The sequence below is a fragment of the Ciconia boyciana genome, chromosome 8, assembly GCF_034638445.1.
Source record: "Ciconia boyciana chromosome 8, ASM3463844v1, whole genome shotgun sequence".
In the NCBI taxonomy this organism is placed as follows: domain Eukaryota; kingdom Metazoa; phylum Chordata; class Aves; order Ciconiiformes; family Ciconiidae; genus Ciconia; species Ciconia boyciana.
The window spans coordinates 19046694-19064258 of NC_132941.1; the positions used below are offsets into that span (position 1 = coordinate 19046694).

The 17565-nt window shown below is 39.4% G+C and overlaps 1 protein-coding gene across 3 annotated transcripts in view; it reads right to left on the bottom strand.

Annotated features, from left to right (window-relative positions):
- Window positions 1-986: 986 nt before the first annotated feature.
- Window positions 987-17565, bottom strand: part of ICE2 (interactor of little elongation complex ELL subunit 2) — a 32971-nt gene continuing 16392 nt past the window's right edge. For 2 of the 3 annotated variants that reach the window (XM_072869833.1, XM_072869834.1), the window contains exons 11-15: window positions 17236-17365; window positions 7082-7166; window positions 6939-6989; window positions 5626-5884; window positions 987-3160 (exon numbers count right to left, since the gene is read on the bottom strand). In XM_072869833.1, coding sequence (XP_072725934.1) covers window positions 2972-3160; window positions 5626-5884; window positions 6939-6989; window positions 7082-7166; window positions 17236-17365 — 714 coding nt within the window. In that variant the 3' untranslated portion in view covers window positions 987-2971. Of the gene's footprint in view, window positions 3161-5625; window positions 5885-6938; window positions 6990-7081; window positions 7167-12757; window positions 12886-17235; window positions 17366-17565 lie in introns of those variants that run through there. The other variant, XR_012043761.1, reaches the window with a different exon arrangement.

The following is a 17565-nucleotide window of genomic DNA, read 5'->3' on the forward strand; positions in this document are numbered from 1 at the left end:
AGCAAGGCAATCTTTTGGGAAATGGGGATATCCGGCTGCAAGATGATCAAGGACATACTGTCCTAATACTGTATCAGGCTCCTATCTAAAAGGACACGTTTTGGTCTTCATATGGTGTGAAGACGAGCATCTCTCTTCCCACAGAATCTCATGTAATAAGACCTTATCAGGATGTGGTAGACTACAAAGACAAATTACATTAAGAATTTTACCCCTACTGTTACTGCTGTTCAGACACAGGAAAAGGCTGTGATGTGAGCTAGAAGGAGGTAGCAATCATTAGCAGAAACAAATTGCTGTTTACCTTTCATGTCCATGCAGATCTGGAATGCATCCACAAACATGCATAAGACACAAACCCGCCCTACTTTTACAACTAAGAGCAATCCAAGTGACATTGTTCTGTGCCAATATTTCAAATCCCCCCTCTTGGGAAATATCCCCAAGATTCATTTTCACATCCTCACAGTCATGGAGGACAGCAATTTTCTTTCTTGCATCAGAAAGCTTGTTGTGCTATAACTTGTGTGTAAAAATTGTAATTTGTGTACGAGTTTTATGAATCTACATGCTGCATAGCCATGACAAAATGAACAGACCACAGTTCTTGGTAGCATGCATTCCGCAGAACTAAAGACAGTCAAAAAAAACACCACTCGTCCGTGATACGTGACCAAAACCAGAGTCTTTCACAGAACTAACTAATCTTAGAGCAAATTACTTCAGTCCCACTTAATCCAAAAGAGAACAATCAAATAAAACATAACAGTGAATTAAAAAGCCATCCCGTGCTGTATACAAACTCCAGATTCCCTACCTATTCTAAACAGGTAAGAAACTACAATTAGTATACTACCATTAGTAGTATACTAGCATAGTATAGTAGTATACTATTAAGAGAAAGACACAAGTCTTTTAGGTATATAGATGCACGGGCAAATAGACCATACACTTCTAACATATGAAACCGCATTGAAAATCCAAATTCCATATAAGTATGGCAAAAGTTTTTATATATACAAACTGAGAACTGCTTGGAATCCCCGCGTAGAGTTAGTTATCTGGCAAAAATGACTCACAGCTAAAATATTCCTGTTATGAGAGGTCACTAAGTGCATTTAGGATTTTGTATCAGAACTACTTGGAATTTGCAAACAGCTCTACCCCAGTTCAGCTTGTCATTAGCATATCACTGCAGCTAAAAGCAGCAGTGGCCAAAAAAAGACTAAACTGAATAATACTGTAAATACCTCTAACAGTGGGGGGGCAAAAAAATCAGAAAATGCTTTGTATTTCACAAAAAATGGTTTTTAATAATCAGTCATTGTTTAAGCATGCTTTAAAAAAACCTGTCTTCAGGATTTTATAACAGGTATACCCCAGTAAACAATAGAAATACTTTATTTTTACTTTCATGATGTTAAAATTTGTCATGTCAAGCCCTGGTGAGCAGAAGAATGCTTGATCAGATACGTGTACTTGGTAACTTCTTTAGTCCAAATAAAAGACTTGGAAGAACATCTTTAAGGCCTATTTTTTTTTTTGTGTTAGCAGTTTAAGCATGCATACAAACAGCCCTCCAGAACATCATCCAAACAAAATTGCCTCAGACATTTTGAAATAGTTGTGTTGTTTAAAAGGCAAAAATGGGAAAGAATTTATTGGACTCATTCTTGAAGCTTTCAAGAATTCATGAGCTCTTCTAAAAACAATAGTCTTAATAAAGGAAGATATAAGCAGAAATCCAGAAAACATGAAACAACAGCAATGATAGAGAATATAATTTTCGAGCCTCAATTTCAAGGATTGTTTCTGTTGAAATTCTGTTTGATGAAACACTGGAAGTATGTACCATAGAACAGCTGTAATGCAGAGAAATCTTCCTTCACAAGCAATCCTGTTAGTTCCAAACACATCACAGAATACAATGTGTTTATATACTAACATTCAAAACAACTTTAATTTTTCCACACAACTCATATTCACTAGGAAACTGCATGTCATCACATTGCTTGGCCTTTTTATAGACAGCAAGTATTCTCTTTTCCTAACTCCCCTCTGTCAGTTTGGCTCTAAATTTCAAGCAAACTGCTGATGTACAGCATAGTCTGGTTGGGTTTTTGGAACGATGACTAAGGCCTTGATCCTATCACTTGTTCCTCCAGGCAAACTTTAATATGTCAGGTAAGCACTACTGCACATCAACGTGCAATCTGATATGAGATTTAGGGTGCAGCCATTCAGTAATACAGTAAATAATCACAATATTCATTCTTTAAGACACACCAGAATCCAAACAATTTTTGGAAATTAATTTGGGGAAGCACAGAAATATATATTTTAACTGTTCAGCTGTACTTGTAAGTTTCCTAGTGCAAATTTATAGCACATACTATTCAAATAAACACAGCTGTTGTTCCCCAAATATCAGTTGTTACACCATCCTAAAAAGAAAATGTATTTTTGTAAGTAATTTAAAAACTGGTAGACATTGTGTGAGAAAAGGATTAAGTAATTAAATCCAAGTTGTTCCCCTTATGCACATTACACAAAGTAAAATATAATTTTAAAATATGTCAGAATAAAAATCTCTAGTTATTCTGGAAGAATAAGAAAGCTGAAAAGTTATTTTTCTTGCTGTTATGTGATATCAGATGTTGCTGTCAACCACTGCTTCATTCTTCAAGCTGTAGTTTTTCTATGAAACTCATGAGACCAACAGAAGATACTTTTGTCCCCTAACCTCAGCTGCAGACAATTGCCTCTTTTTCCTCTGACTGAATTTGAGATTTTCACTTGAAATGTGTCCACTGAGGTAAGAAAGGGTTAAAGGTTTATAGAATGTTTTGGCTGCAAGCCATTCCCCTGCCAGCTTGTTCTGGCTCCTTTGAAGCTGCAAGAAATCCTCAGGTTTTTTGTTTCGTCTTGTCCTTCTCCAGGTGATACTTATCACAGCATGGTTCAGCTATTGCTACTTCAGTTGCATTTTGTTGTACTTCATTTTCCACTTTTTCTTCATCATTCTTTGTTTGCAGTAATTCTTCAGTTTCTTTGTAGCCACACCTTCATTTCTAACAGTCTGAGCTGGATTGCCTTTTGTTTCCATAGCTACTGGCTTTCCCTCATAGGGTGTGTCCGATTGTCCTTTCGTCCCAGTTATCTAGACACATATGGTGAGAAAACAGAAAAAAAAGAACTAGAATTAATAATCTTAAATCCGTATTAAGCACAAACATATACAGCTACCTTCAGAGAACTGCCTTCTACTTCTTGTCATTCCAGTCAGACTCAGAGGCCGCATCTGCACTGGGTGACAGGCACAGCTGGTCTTCCTGTCACTAGTGGGATCTGACCACTCCTGCTTCTTTCTTGCCCATGTGCCTGGATTTCCTTCTGGCAGAACCCAAAGTGCATGAGGTAATTAGGAACTGATGCACAACTCCATTTTGCCCTCATACGAAGTCAGGATGTGGCTAAAACATATAACTGGGCCCAAAAAGCATGCCACAATCTACTAAGCTAGGCATACTTAGCATGGTGGCTTTTACACATGTGAGTAAATGAATCCTGAAGAAAAATAACACTTGAAAATTTTCTTAAAGTGTCATACTACCTGTTCAAAACATTAGAGCCGAGAGTGGGATCTTTGGGAAATCTCTAAAGCATGATATGCATCACTTATTTACGAGCATAAATTACAAAGCAGACTGGATTCCTAAAAAATTTCCATAAAATTTCTATCAAAAGTTTCTTTAGATGCCGACAACTAATTCTCCTTCTTTTAATAAATTCTATTCCGTTTTAAAACAGCAACAAAACCCAGATGTTCATGACTTTTAGGCTATATTAATTTTTACTTATCGTAATGATGTCTGGAAGGAAGATCACATTCAAACATCCAAAACATTTTATTTCTTTAGATTTAACTGCACTCTGAAGAAACACAGAATATAAATGCTGTGTAAGGTTGTTCATTTTCAGTAAAAAGGAGTAAGCCACCCACACACCATTTTATATTTATGTCTGAGACACAGAAATTGTGTTTTCCTAAATTAAGGTACTCCCATGCCTCTAGACAAAGTATATATGCCACTATGCAAAATAACATATTACTCTTATTTTAGAAACAGTATTGCATATATATTGTTACAAATGTTTCACTGTATAGGGAACAGCATACCAATGAGAATTTACGTTTCTGTATGTCAGGGAAGCCACCTGAATTGCAATGAAAGTTTCCTCAAAGGTGAAGGAGTTCAGAGCAACCAGAGACAGGTGATCAATGCCAATTTGTCTGACTGAGCTAACAGAGGGCCAAAGGGAAACCTTATTTTTGCCGCAGAGAATCACTGTTATCCCTACATAAGCTTCATTTAAAGTTACAAACAACGAAGAACAGATTCAAGATGCTGCACTACAGCTGCTGAAATCAGGAATCAATAAATTAGGACACGAAAGATTTAAAAGAGTGGCATGAGGGGACTGAGGAAAGTACTTAAACTGTCAGTAAAGAGTATCATCGTTTGGTTTTCTGTCTTGCCATACGATTATCCCACATCTAGTAATGTAAAAGCTCTGACAATTTTTTTGTGTGTTGGCTGATTTGCTTACAACCTCTTGTCTGCATCAGATTTCAGGTATCAAATATTACAGTTGAGTGCTCATTGCCATCCTCAGAGAGGAAGCACTAATCTGGATCCCTCTCCTCTACCTGGATACTTATTTTCACTAAGCTGGTTAGAATTTAATATCTTAGGCCTCCAAGACATGTCAGTTTCTGCTGAAACAGCCCAACAAGTTCAAGATTTTGAGATCTGGGGGAAAGACAGAGGGGCAAATGGAGATGAAAGTGAGATTGAAAAAACACGAAACCAGGTTAAAAGGTCCTTCCTGAAATTGTTTGAAGAAAAAGTACATCAACAAAAAGCACCATTCACAGAGGCAAAATAGGAAAATTCTTATAAATGCAAATATTGTATCTGTTTCAGCTGTACTGCAAGCCTATAAATTAAAAGGCTTTTAAGCCAAATGCTACATTCTTTTTGCCATCCAAAAGTATTATTAGCTCATATTAATGATGCAAAACTTCATTTTGAAAGAATTTTGCCATCAAATGGGGGACACCCCCCCTCCCCCATGTATTTTTAAAAAAGCACTTAACATATCACAGACAACTGCAATAAGAGCTCAATAGAATAGACTCTGACAGTAGAAATCACCCTACCTGATTTTACTTGTCTACAGTGGTGCTAATCAACTTTACTTCTGTAGTCATCAGAGGGAAAATGACAACTCTACAGTAGCATGAGTCCTACAATCCACTTAGGAGGCCCATCCTGGTGTGGAGATGTATCTTACAAAATATTCCATTGCCTCTGTCAACAACACAATGAGCTTGAATGTTGTTTTTCCATACTGTAATGTTTAAAGCTATGCGAGATGAATCCCACCTGAGATATTTTTCAGGAAAAAGGCATTCCTGTTCTTGGTAGTGGATCCAGAACTCTAAAGGGTCTCTCTGACCCCCAAAGATGACAGATAAATATACTAGCTATATATACAAGGGACTAAAATAGATTATTTCAAAACTGCTAATCTGTTTTTTCCATCAAGTGTGATACTGACCTTCTGTTTCCACATGGCTTCCTGGGGTGCAGGTGGAAAGGTGCATGGAACTCTTCCATGATTCATGTGATAGGGCAAAGGGAGGCTGGGATCTAGTGGCACCCATGGGACTGAAAGTGTGGCAGGTACAGTAGGCAGATCACAATGAGCTTTATGTAAGTTATATGATGCTCTCGTTGCCTTGTCAAGAGAAGTCTTGTAGATTGCAACTGATGAATCTCCTGCAGCATGAGTCAATAAATAAGAGCCCTCCTGCAAACTAAAAAGATAAAGTTCAAAATGAAAAATATTATTTAAATGTTTTTGTTCTGTTTCATTTGATCAGGATAGCTACTAAGTTCTTAATGCAAAAGCAAAACATATTTAGATATTTACTTATCAGTCCCTGTTTTATAAAAAGACTATAGACAAAAAAGCATGAATTCAACTGTATTGATAAATACATACTAATTCATGTGTTTATAATGTATTCATAATGTACTAATTTATCATCAATGTACAGATTGTCATCATATTCAACAAAACATTTAAGCATACACTGAAAGCCATCCATATTTGGCAAACTATAATTCTTTAACTGGCGCTTTATAAAGCATAATGCATATATGGACACAGACATGCTTTAAATACATGCAGGATTAAACAGGTTTTCAGGAAGACAGATGTCAACCAACTGCCCTTATCAAACATCTTCATCACAAATCATGAAGCTACAGAAATTATCAAGTGCGGGAAAACTCTTTTGTAATTCGAATTAAGAGGCTTCACACACAGTGCAAGAAACCTGCTTCACAAAAAAATTAAAAGACACTTGCAGACCGAAAGTGTTGAAGTAGCTAAATAAATAAAGAAAAGGAAAGAGCAAGAGAAAGATTGCAACTTTGTACAGAGAAAGACATACGCTGTTGTAAATCAAGCTAAGCAGAAGGGAACACAAACAGTATAATTTCTTCAGATTAAGCAAAAAGACTAACAAAAACAGAAGTCCAAATTTTAAATGTCAGCCTACATACATAATATTACAACTCACTCCTGTGAACTGTTTAATCAGAAGTGTCCAGTCTCCTCTCTTGAATAAGTGGTTCATAAAAATCAAGTTCTTATTCTTTTGCATCATTTATACAAAACCTGTAATCCTAAGCACATTTTTATACAGTACTGCATTACGCTATGCTAGACCTAAAAGAATCTGTAAAATATTTCACATATCTGAAGAAACAAAAATCAAAGAGCAGACAAGCATTCTACGGAAGAAACAGGATGACCTGGGTAATGTTGCAACTAAATACAATGAATGAGAACAGAGCACTTACTCAGACACTTTCTTCAAAATGTGATGAAGTATATTTAATGAATTTGCAGGCCTGTGAAAAAGAAAAAAAATTACAAAGTAGTAACTTGCAAGGCTTGCTAGGGTTTCAAATTAATTGCTAAAAACGCCTACTAAAATACTCACTTTATCAATTCAAGTTTTTCTCTTAAAGTTTCCGGAGAAATCTTTTCTAGCATAATAAGCTTTGATGTAAAAGCATCAACACGTCCTGAAAAATATTAATTCAATTAATACACTAAAAATTAAAGAACAAATGCAAAAGCATAATTTGCAGACCTAATGCATTTTAAAAGGAATAAAAAATGTTGCTCTTTTACAGGGTAGAACAGTGATAAGTATTTATCAATGTTGCATAGTAATGGATAGCAAAATGTATAGCTGCTTTAAGTACAGACATCTGCATTTGGGCTGCCCTTCTAAATCAGGGAGATGTCCATGATTCCAGCAAATCTTACACCTTGGGTGATGTCTGGGATATACAGCCTCATTTTGCCATGGTCTTAATTCATCAGTTAGTTTGTATCTTCTCAAGTTCTTTTGATCCTTATCACTATGCTTCATCACTGGACAGATCATGAAAGTTTATCTTTTACAACAAATTTACTTTTGAATTTAATGTACTTGTTTTTCTATTCTGATAGATTATATGAACAATTGTGCTATTTGATTTTTCTGGGGATTCTGTACCTTTGCCTCTTGATTTTTTTTCCTCACCTGAAAAATTACAATTTACAATTCAGGCCTTGTTCATGAAAAATCATTAGAGACTATTTGTCTTTAACATAGCTAGGAGTAACAATTCAAAGCTCTCCTCATCACATTTTTAAAATAAAGGCCGACTAGAACAGTTTAGCCCACGTTTTCACTTGATAAGCAATAAAAATCATTAGCATAGCTTGTACACTGACATGGTGACCACGCCTTACCTTCAGGTTCTCTCTCTCATGTTGAGGTTTTCCCAGAAATCTGTTCTATTCCAGCTCCCACAAGGAGAATGAGGAGAAGGCAGCATAATAAAATACGACCTACTCAGTGGAATTTACTGCCTTACTACAAATCTGCTCTCATAGGAAGTGTAAATGCTTCAACTGTACACATAAAATTGCTAAACCAAAGCATTTCACACTCCACGTTAAACGTTACTAGCAATTTGTTGTGTGATGTGTAAGAAGACCAAGTAAGAACTCTCATTTTAAACAAATTTTAATAAATCCACTGGGACAACTCATTTCTTTTAAACACTGTATATCTGTTACTTTTCTTGATGTCAGTATTTTGTGCAAGACTAAGCAGGTAGGTTTAATATTATGCATTGCTGACTAGAGCAAGAGAAACTTGAAGTCATCATAAAAACAAAAAAAGAAAACAGAGTTTGTGTTCTCCATTCCTTATCAGCCTCTCCTCAAAGCAGAAACTTCTCTATTTCTAAACTCTTCAACAGCATAGCGGGGGGGGGGGGGGGAGAATCTATGAACTACCCATACCTGCTTTATATTACTGTATCTTATATTTGAGAAGTGACTGAAAACACTTGACATTCAGTAAGTTACTCATACAGTAAGTACTTATTTCCAACCTATTTTTCAAATAATCTTTATTTAACGGCCAATATTATCTTATTCAAGTGAAGGTAAACTATTCTTTTTGCAGTAAGCTTTGCTTAGGCACTTAATGCAAGTAAGTGAATAATGGCTGGGGTAGAATGTTCCCATTAATCAGCAAAACTTATCACAACTTTATTTACTGCTTAGATCAAGTACACGTATCTTATTTGGAAAACATGTCACAGAGATTACTCCCTTTGCAGATGCAGGATTTCCTATCTGAGTAGCAAAGAGAGTTAAATCAACAACCGAGCAGGGCATGCTACTGTTGTAATAATCAAATATAAATATACAATTCACAATGATTGATGCTGCTATAGAATCACACAATCGTATAGGTTGGAAAAGACCTTTAAGATCATCGAGTCCAACTGTAAACCTAACACTACCAAGACCACCACTACACCATGTCCCTAAGCACCTCATCCAAACATCTTTTAAATACCTCCAGGGATGGCGACTCAACCACTTCCCTGGGCAGCCTCTTCCAATGCTTGATAACCCCTTCAGGGAAGTAAAATTTCCTAATAACCAGCCTAAATCTCCCCTGGCGCAACTTGAGGCCGTTTCCTCTTGTCCTATCACTTGTTACCTGGGAGAAGAGACCGACCCCCACCTCTCTACAACCTCCTTTCAGGTAGTTGTAGAGAGCAAGAAGGTCTCCCCTCAGCCTCCTTTTCTCCAGGCTAAACAACCCCAGTTCCCTCAGCCGCTCCTCATAAGACTTCTGCTCTAGACCTTTCACCAGCCTCGTTGCCCTTCTCTGGACACGCTCCAGCACCTCAATGTCTCCCTTGTAGTGAGGGGCCCAAAACTGAACACAGTATTCGAGGTGTGGCCTCACCTGTGCCGAGTAGAGGGGCACGATCACTTCCCTACTCCTGCTGGCCACACTATTTTTGATACAAGCCAGGATGCCATTGGCTTTCTTGGCCACCTGGGCACACTGCTGGCTCATAGTCAGCTGGCTGTCAACCAACACCCCCAGGTCCTCTGCCAGGCAGCTTTCCAGCCACTCTTCCCCAAGCCTGTAGCGTTGCATGGCGTTGTTATGGCCCAAGGGCAGGACCTTGCACTTAGCCTTGTTGAACCCCATACAACTGGCCCCAGCCCATCGATCCAGCCTGTCCAGGTCCCTCCGTAGAGCCTTCCTCCCCTCAAGTAGATCAACACTCCCACACAACTTGGTGTTGTCTGCAAACTTACTGAGGGTGCACTCGATCCCTTCGTCCAGATCATTGATAAAGATATTAAACAGGACTGGCCCCAACACAGAGCCCTGGGGGACACCGCTTGTGACCGGCCACCAACTGGAGTAAACTCCATTCACCACCACTCTTTGGGCCCGGCCAGCCACCCATTTTTTTACCCAGTGAAGCATACACCCATCCAAGCCATGAGCAGCCAGTTTCTCCAGGAGAATGCTGTGGGAAATGGTGTCAAAGGCTTTACTGAAGTCTAGATAAACAACATCCACAGCCTTTCCCTCATCCCCTAGGCGGGTCACCTTGTCGTAGAAGAAGATCAGGTTGGTCAAGCAGGACCTGCCTTTCCTGAACCCATGCTGGCTGGGCTTGATCCCTTGGTTATTCTCTACATGCTGTGTGATGGCACTCAGGATGATCTGCTCCATCAGCTTCCCCGGTACCGAGGTCAGGCTGACAGGCCTGTAGTTCCCCGGGTCCTCCTTCCAGCCCTTCTTGTAGATGGGCATCACATTTGCTAATCTCCAGTCAGCAGGGACCTCCCCAGTTAGCCAGGACTGCTGGTAAATGATGGAAAGGGGCTTGGTGAGCACTTCTGCCAGTTCCTTTGGTACTCTTGGGTGGATCTCATCAGGCCCCATAGACTTGTGAGTGTCTAAGTGGTGCAGCAGGTCCCCCTGGATTATGGGGGCTCCATTCTGGTCCTCATCCCTATCTTCCAACTCAGGGGGCTGGGAACCCAGAGAACAATTGGTCTTACTGTTAAAGACCAAAGCAAAGAAGGCATTAAGTACCTCAGCCTTTTCCTCATCCTTTGTCACTGTGTTCCCTCCCCCATCTACTAGGGGCTGGAGATTCTCCTTAGCTCTCCTTTTGCCACTAATATATTTGAAGAAGTATTTTTTGTTGTCTTTTACAGCAGCAGCCAGATTGAGCTCTAGCTCAGCTTTGGCCCTTCTAATTTTCTCCCTGCACAGCCTTGCTACACCTTTGTAGTCCTCCTGAGTTGCCTGCCCCTTCTTCCAGAGGTCATAGACTCTCCTCTTTTTCCTGAGTTCGAGCCAGAGCTCTCTATTCAGCCAGGCTGGTCTTCTTCCCCGCCAGCTCGTCTTTTGGCACCTGGGGACAGCCTGCTCTTGTGCCTTTAGGACTTCCTCCTTAAATAATGTCCAGCCTTCCTGGACTCCTTTGCCCTTTAGGGCTGCCTCCCAGGGGACTCTGTCAACCAGTCTCCTAAATAGGCCAAAGTCTGCCCTCCGGAAGTCTAAGGTGGCAGTTTTGCTGACCCCCCTCCTCACTTCTCCAAGAATCAAAAACTCTATCATTTCATGATCACTCTGCCCAAGACAGCCTCCAACTGTCACATCACCCACAAGTCCTTCTCTGTTCGTGAACAAGAAGTCCAGCAGGACACCTTCCCTAGTTGGCTCACTCACCAGCTGTGTCAGGAAGTTATCTGCCACACGCTCCAGGAACCTCCTAGGCTGTTTCCTCTCTGCTGTATTGTATTTCCAGCAGACATCCGGTAGGTTGAAGTCCCCCACAAGAACAAGGGCTAGCGATCGTGAGGCTTCTCCCAGCTGCTTATAGAATAGTTCGTCAGTCTCCTCATCCTGGTTGGGTGGTCTGTAACAGACTCCCACCACAATATCTGCCTTCTTGGCCTTCCCCCTGATTCTTACCCATGGACACTCCACCCTATCATCACCATCATTAAGCTCTAAATTATCCAAACACTCCCTAACATACAGGGCTACCCCACCGCCTCTCCTGCCTTGCCTATCCCTCCTGAAGAGTTTATAGCCATCCATCGCCGCACTCCAGTTGTGCAAGTCATCCCACCACGGAAACGTGGTGGCAATCATATCATAGTTTTCCTGGTGTACAATGGCTTCCAACTCCTCCTTCCAACTTCCAATGCTGCTTGCATTGGTGTGGAGGCACTTGAACTGGGCTGTCATCCGTGTCTCCTTCATAGAAGAACACCCCTTGAGTGCTTTGAGGTGTTTCACTGGTGTTTCCCTCTTGGCTCCTATTGCCTCAGTATCCCCTAGCTCAACTCTGTACAACTTCAGCTGTGCCCCAGCGTACCCCGCACATCTCAGAGACACAGGCTGAGTGCCCTCGCTAGCACCCGCTCCCTCTAACCGTGGCACATTGTCCCTCAGCATCTCTCGGGCAAGCCTGATATTATCCCCCTCCTCCTTCGAGTCTAGTTTAAAGCTCTGTCAATGAGCCCTGCAAGCTCCTGAGCAAAGATTCTCTTTCCCCTTTGAGCAAGATGAATCCCGTCAGACGCCAGCAAGCCTGGTGCTGTGTAGGCCATCCCGCTATAAAAAAAAAAGCCACTGTAGAAACCCACTATAGAGCCCTACCCTATCTCCATAGGAACTTATACCATGTACCTTTGTCTAATAAGCAGGATGTGGCTATCGAAAAGCAGAAGTTTAACTGATGTGTTACTAGTCTAGTTAGTAAATCATGAAAAACTGCTTAGATCTGCCAAAAAGGTAGGAAACTAGGCAAAAGGTAATTCCAGTAGGGAGAGATCATGACCACCAACTCACAGACCACCTACCCCAACTATACCACCAACTCAAATGATGAAGCTGAAGAAGAATAGCACGTAAATCAGTAGCATGTATACTAGTTTACATGCTAGGCGAAGAGATTTTAACAAATAATTTAACAGAAGAATACTGCATATGTATTAGGAAATTGAATATAAATAACTGTTAATTTGAAAGCTTGGTGTGCTGTCTTGGGACAGACACCCATGTCTGCGCAAGTATGCAATAAAATACCTCTGCTCTGTTTGTGTATTGGCATTTTGCACGCCAGGTAAACAAACCCCAATTTTTTGGGACAACACTACTAGCAAGAGGAGGACAGCACTCTTAAGTGTGTTTGATGATAATAGCTCTGCTTTTGAGCAAACAATCACTACCTTCTTTGAGAGCATACAAAATAAAAAATTCAGTTTAACACACCTTGCAATTTCTGCAGGAGGCCACAGTTACACTTCTGTTTTCTTTCTCATGTCCTGAGCTGGCAGCGTTGCTGAGTCACTGTGCTGAGCTAAGAGATTCTTCCCTCAGGCACACAGAACGACACAACACTGAAGAACAATGCTGGACAATTATGGGGCACAGACCAAGGTCCGAAGAACTTTCCATCCATACTTATTTGGCAATACAAAAGATTGTTGAGACAGTGAATTAAGTTTTTTCAAGATCCAAGAACTCCTAAGCAATTTAACACAGAGGTCTGCTACATGCTCAAAACTTCAATTTTAGAGGCTTCACTTAAGATCTATACAGTCTCAGAACTGTCTGAACAAGAGTTCAAGTTGTAGGTACTGTGTTAGTAGTGGTAAGATCACAGTTTTCAAACAGTAGTTCCATACTTTCACACTCAGACTGTGGGGTAAATTTAAAAAGAGCAATAAGTCTATGGCTCTACTATGGTTGATTTAAAAATTCCTTTATTATAGGACATGACAGTTCACTTAAAATGGGGTGAGTGTCTCATTCTTTATCATTAATCTAATACCTGGAAGCAAGAAGACTACTGCTATCATGTGTTTGGTGTAAGCAGAAAGATAGACTTGACTTCTCAGATCGTGCTATAATCTGAATTATTTTAAGTTGTCCATAATACAGGGATATTAACACCCTTAGAAAATTGTCCCTGAAGTTTCAGGACAAAGCTTTCTGTTGCAAAGAGCTGTCTAACTAAATCAGGACACTTGCAACATTGTATTTTTCACAGCTCCCCAGAAACACAAACTGAAAGGCACAATTTCACAGCTACCTTCCAGTATTTCTCAGTGAGAGCACAAAGAATCCCCAAGTAGAATAGGGTAAGAGTTTCCTATTAAAAGCTGTGGTACATGCTCTTTCATAAAATGGATCATTTACTTCCACATAGGTCTTTTTACCTACCTCTATAGAAAGTACATGGTGGCACTGTCACCGAAATCGGGAATCGAACTCCTTAACACCAATGTAGTATTAAGAACCAGGCATTCTTTGTTACGGCGTTGGATGCATGGGGGATTTTTCGACCTAGCATGCATACTGCGAGTTACACCAGCTGAAACTTATATTGTCCAATTACATACATACGCATCAAATTTCCCGGAATGATCGTACATATTCATTCTATTTCCCAGAACTAATTATCATATTTGCATGGTCATTACACATGCATCCTTGAACTCCAAGGGGCTTCCGTGGGGGTCTCTGGTGGTCCTTGGTGGTTGTACAGGTGTGTCCTTTAGTTGTCCCCTTCTTATGGGCATGCGCAATATCATCTTGCTAATGTAACCTGCTTCCCTTCTTCATGGTGCATGGTCCCTAACAATGATTTGGCACTCTTATTCCTATTCTAACACAAACCAATTATTCTAACTACCCCTCAACTCCTTGTCAAGATGGGCTGCGGCTGTACTGGGAACATAGCAGCATGTCCATAGTACTCCTCGTCCTATTGTCTTTGGGCATAGTAGCACATCCATAGCCATAGATGTACAAACACAACATTAAAGTGTTGCCTACCCCGCTCCTATCTCTACGTTGCTTAGTTACAAAAGAACTAATCACTTTGGTTAAATCTGGTTACAGCACCAAAAATCTGCAGTCCCAGTCTGCCTACCTGAATAAATCACATATTCTGTCAAAAGTTGGTGACATGCTGAGAGTCCAACTCTGTATTTATAGCAGACTTTTTTTTTTTTAAAATAGTGGTGGGAGGGGGCCTGCCCCACATGCTGTAATTTACTGTGCAGGGCACTGACAACCCACAGTAATCTGTGCTTCCTCAGAGCACACAAAAGAACCCCTGTGGACCCCAGGGTCTGCTGCTGGAAGAAGCATATCCAAGAGCTGACAAACACACACCACCGGAATAACCAGTGTTTCTCAATCCCAATGACTTTTTCTCCCAAGCACACAAACAGAGAGAGCATGTTGGAGGCCAGGCCACTGAAGCCTGCCAGCCTAGCGCTTCGCGCCCACTTCACAGCTAGCAGGTACCTACAAAAGAGACACTGAGGAATGTCCATATCATAAGGGGATGGCTGTTTATGCCAGGACAACTCCCGCAGCACGCATCCTGCTTTCTCCTACACTCCTGAGAGCCTCTATAAAAAGGGGTGTTGGCTGGATGAGCTGTCTGCAAACTTCCATGTGCAAGCCATAGTGTAACTGATAGGAGATTAGATAAACGTGCATTCTTTCAGTTTGTGTAGTCTGTAAGCAGATTAGCCCTCTCTCTACAGTTTAACTATTTCCCCACACTGCTTGTGACTCTGGAAATGTTAATAAAAATGTTGATAAGATTTCCTACAGGGGTCAAATTTCAGTGCAATTCAGCATACTGTTCTGCTTGTTTGGAAAAAAAAAAAAAAAGTACTGTATGTTAAGATATAATTAGAAATGGAGAACTGTGTGCATAATTATCTCTTTGTAAGGATTTTTTTAGAAGGGAAAAACCACAGCAAATATTGCTTTTAAAATTTTAAATTAGAAATATAATTTCCAATAAATATGGACTACAGACAAAGATAGCTGCTATCAGCAAAACTATCACCTCAAATATATTAAATTTCAAATAAACCTTATAATTCTATGCTAGAATTCTTCATTCTATCAAAGTTTGTATGTAAAAATTAGGAAAGAGAGAACTCAGCATTTCTAAACTAGCATTCTGATGTGAGCCACCAACAGCAAAAGTGTAATTCAGTGCAAAAGTGGAAAGGTTAGGCAACCACATGCCACAGCTGCTGCCATAACAACCATAAAAAACAGAGAATTTTTTCTACAACAGGAAAGTGAGGCAGTCCCCAGTGCAGAACATTCATTCACTGTACAAACAGGATTGCCCTCATTCTGTGGCAAGTGCCAAACATATTCTAAAATGCGTTTTGACTAACCATTTGTTGCAGATTCTCCCTTTTAAAACCTTATTAATTACAAGATAATTGGTGTCAGAGAGCTCTCCATATACTAAAAGGATTGTTAAAATAACCTGTCCACGTTCTTTATATGCACCACTTTCATTTCTCTACAGAACATATGTATTCTAATAGACATGAACTTTCCTGACGTTTAAAATGTCACTGTACAAACATAAATACAGCATTTTCTATTGGACATTTATTAGTGACACTTTCCTTATAACGCTGCATTCCTAGTGTGCTTGGTTTATGCGATTTTGGATAAATGGCCTTTATAAGTAAGATATCCTTCTGCTAACATTTCCATGCTTTTTATCCCTGCTTTATTGCCTTTTTATTTTCTGTGCTCTGAATTACAGTTGTCATCTCTTCTACATGACAGATGTAGTCTCCTGCTTCATTCTCACTGAATGTATGTTACTTCACATTCATAGATTCTATTACATTATTTCCTGTTTCCATCTGCTGCATTATACAGGACAGGGAGTATCAAGACCATCCCTTTGACAGGGATGTTTCAAGTCATATCACATATTAGGAAATTAAATTTCATGGATCAGTTAGATACAGACAATGGAAAACCAGGAAAATGTGTTTAAGTAAGATCATCCAGTGTTCAGAACTCCTGAGGAATATCATAGCTATGGAAAGAAGTTTTCAATAAACTTATGGTATGTATTTTTTTTCTTCCTGTTAGGAATTTCATTTCTGCAAAACCAGAAATTTATTTCCAGTACCTTAGATGAGACACACATGTACACTGTTTCCAAAGCATGTAATTTCTCTTATTTCTGAACGACAGAACTTGGTTTAGCCCTATGTTGCTTGTTTTTCCTCATTCTCTTGTATCTTATCTGTCTACATGTTATTAGTGTAGAAATATGATCATTATTGCTAGTTTTCAAAGAAAAATAAGTAACATTTGACCTTTTCCCATACTGTAAGCTCAAAGGCCAAGGAATAAGTATCCTCTCAGCCACATACCTGATCCTCTGTTCATTTTCTATTTTGGTAGGTAATAACAAATTCATTTAAAATTATTTCACAAAATGATAAGATATATTTATAGCTCACATTTCATCAATAAATATTTTTACCACTCCTGCAATAAAATAATTCATGTTGTACGACTCATTAAAACAAACCACCCTCAAAAACCAAAGATACTTTAAGTCATGAAGATGACTAACTTCAGAGAGTTAAACTCACACTTACAGAGACACATTTGTCTTTGAAAGGCAAATAAATGCAGTTCTTGAAAACAAAGATTACGGGATGCTATTAATCTAAAACCAAAGTTGAAATAACCTCATTCACCACCCAACAGAAAATTTTAGACAAAGCGCTTATTTAAGATAAAAGTGAAAACCCAAATTAGTTAAAGTTAAAATAAGTTAAAATAAATAAGGACATATGGAATATACCTTTAATAAATATTTTTCTCTTCTGTTATTCTATAAATATTCAGACATACATGTTTCTTAAGCAAAAATCAACACATGAACTTACCAATATAAAATAAGCATTCAGAATGCAACATACTCTCTGTCCACAACTGACATACTTCACTTTCTGTAAGAGCTTCGACACCATAATAGGCTTGGTATTCTAGTTTTGGCAACAGGAACATTGGAGTAAGCTATAAAAGTGAAGATGCAAGAAAAATCAGCACTCGCTGTCCAAAAAATGTCCACAATTGAACTACATTCTGTAGCTGATAATCATCATAGTCTTCCACTACAGCTGAAGCAACAAAGACATTTCACAAGTTTTGTGTGATGGCTCACATTCTATGAAACCCACAGTACAAACTTCGGACTACAGAGACTCTATATAGGG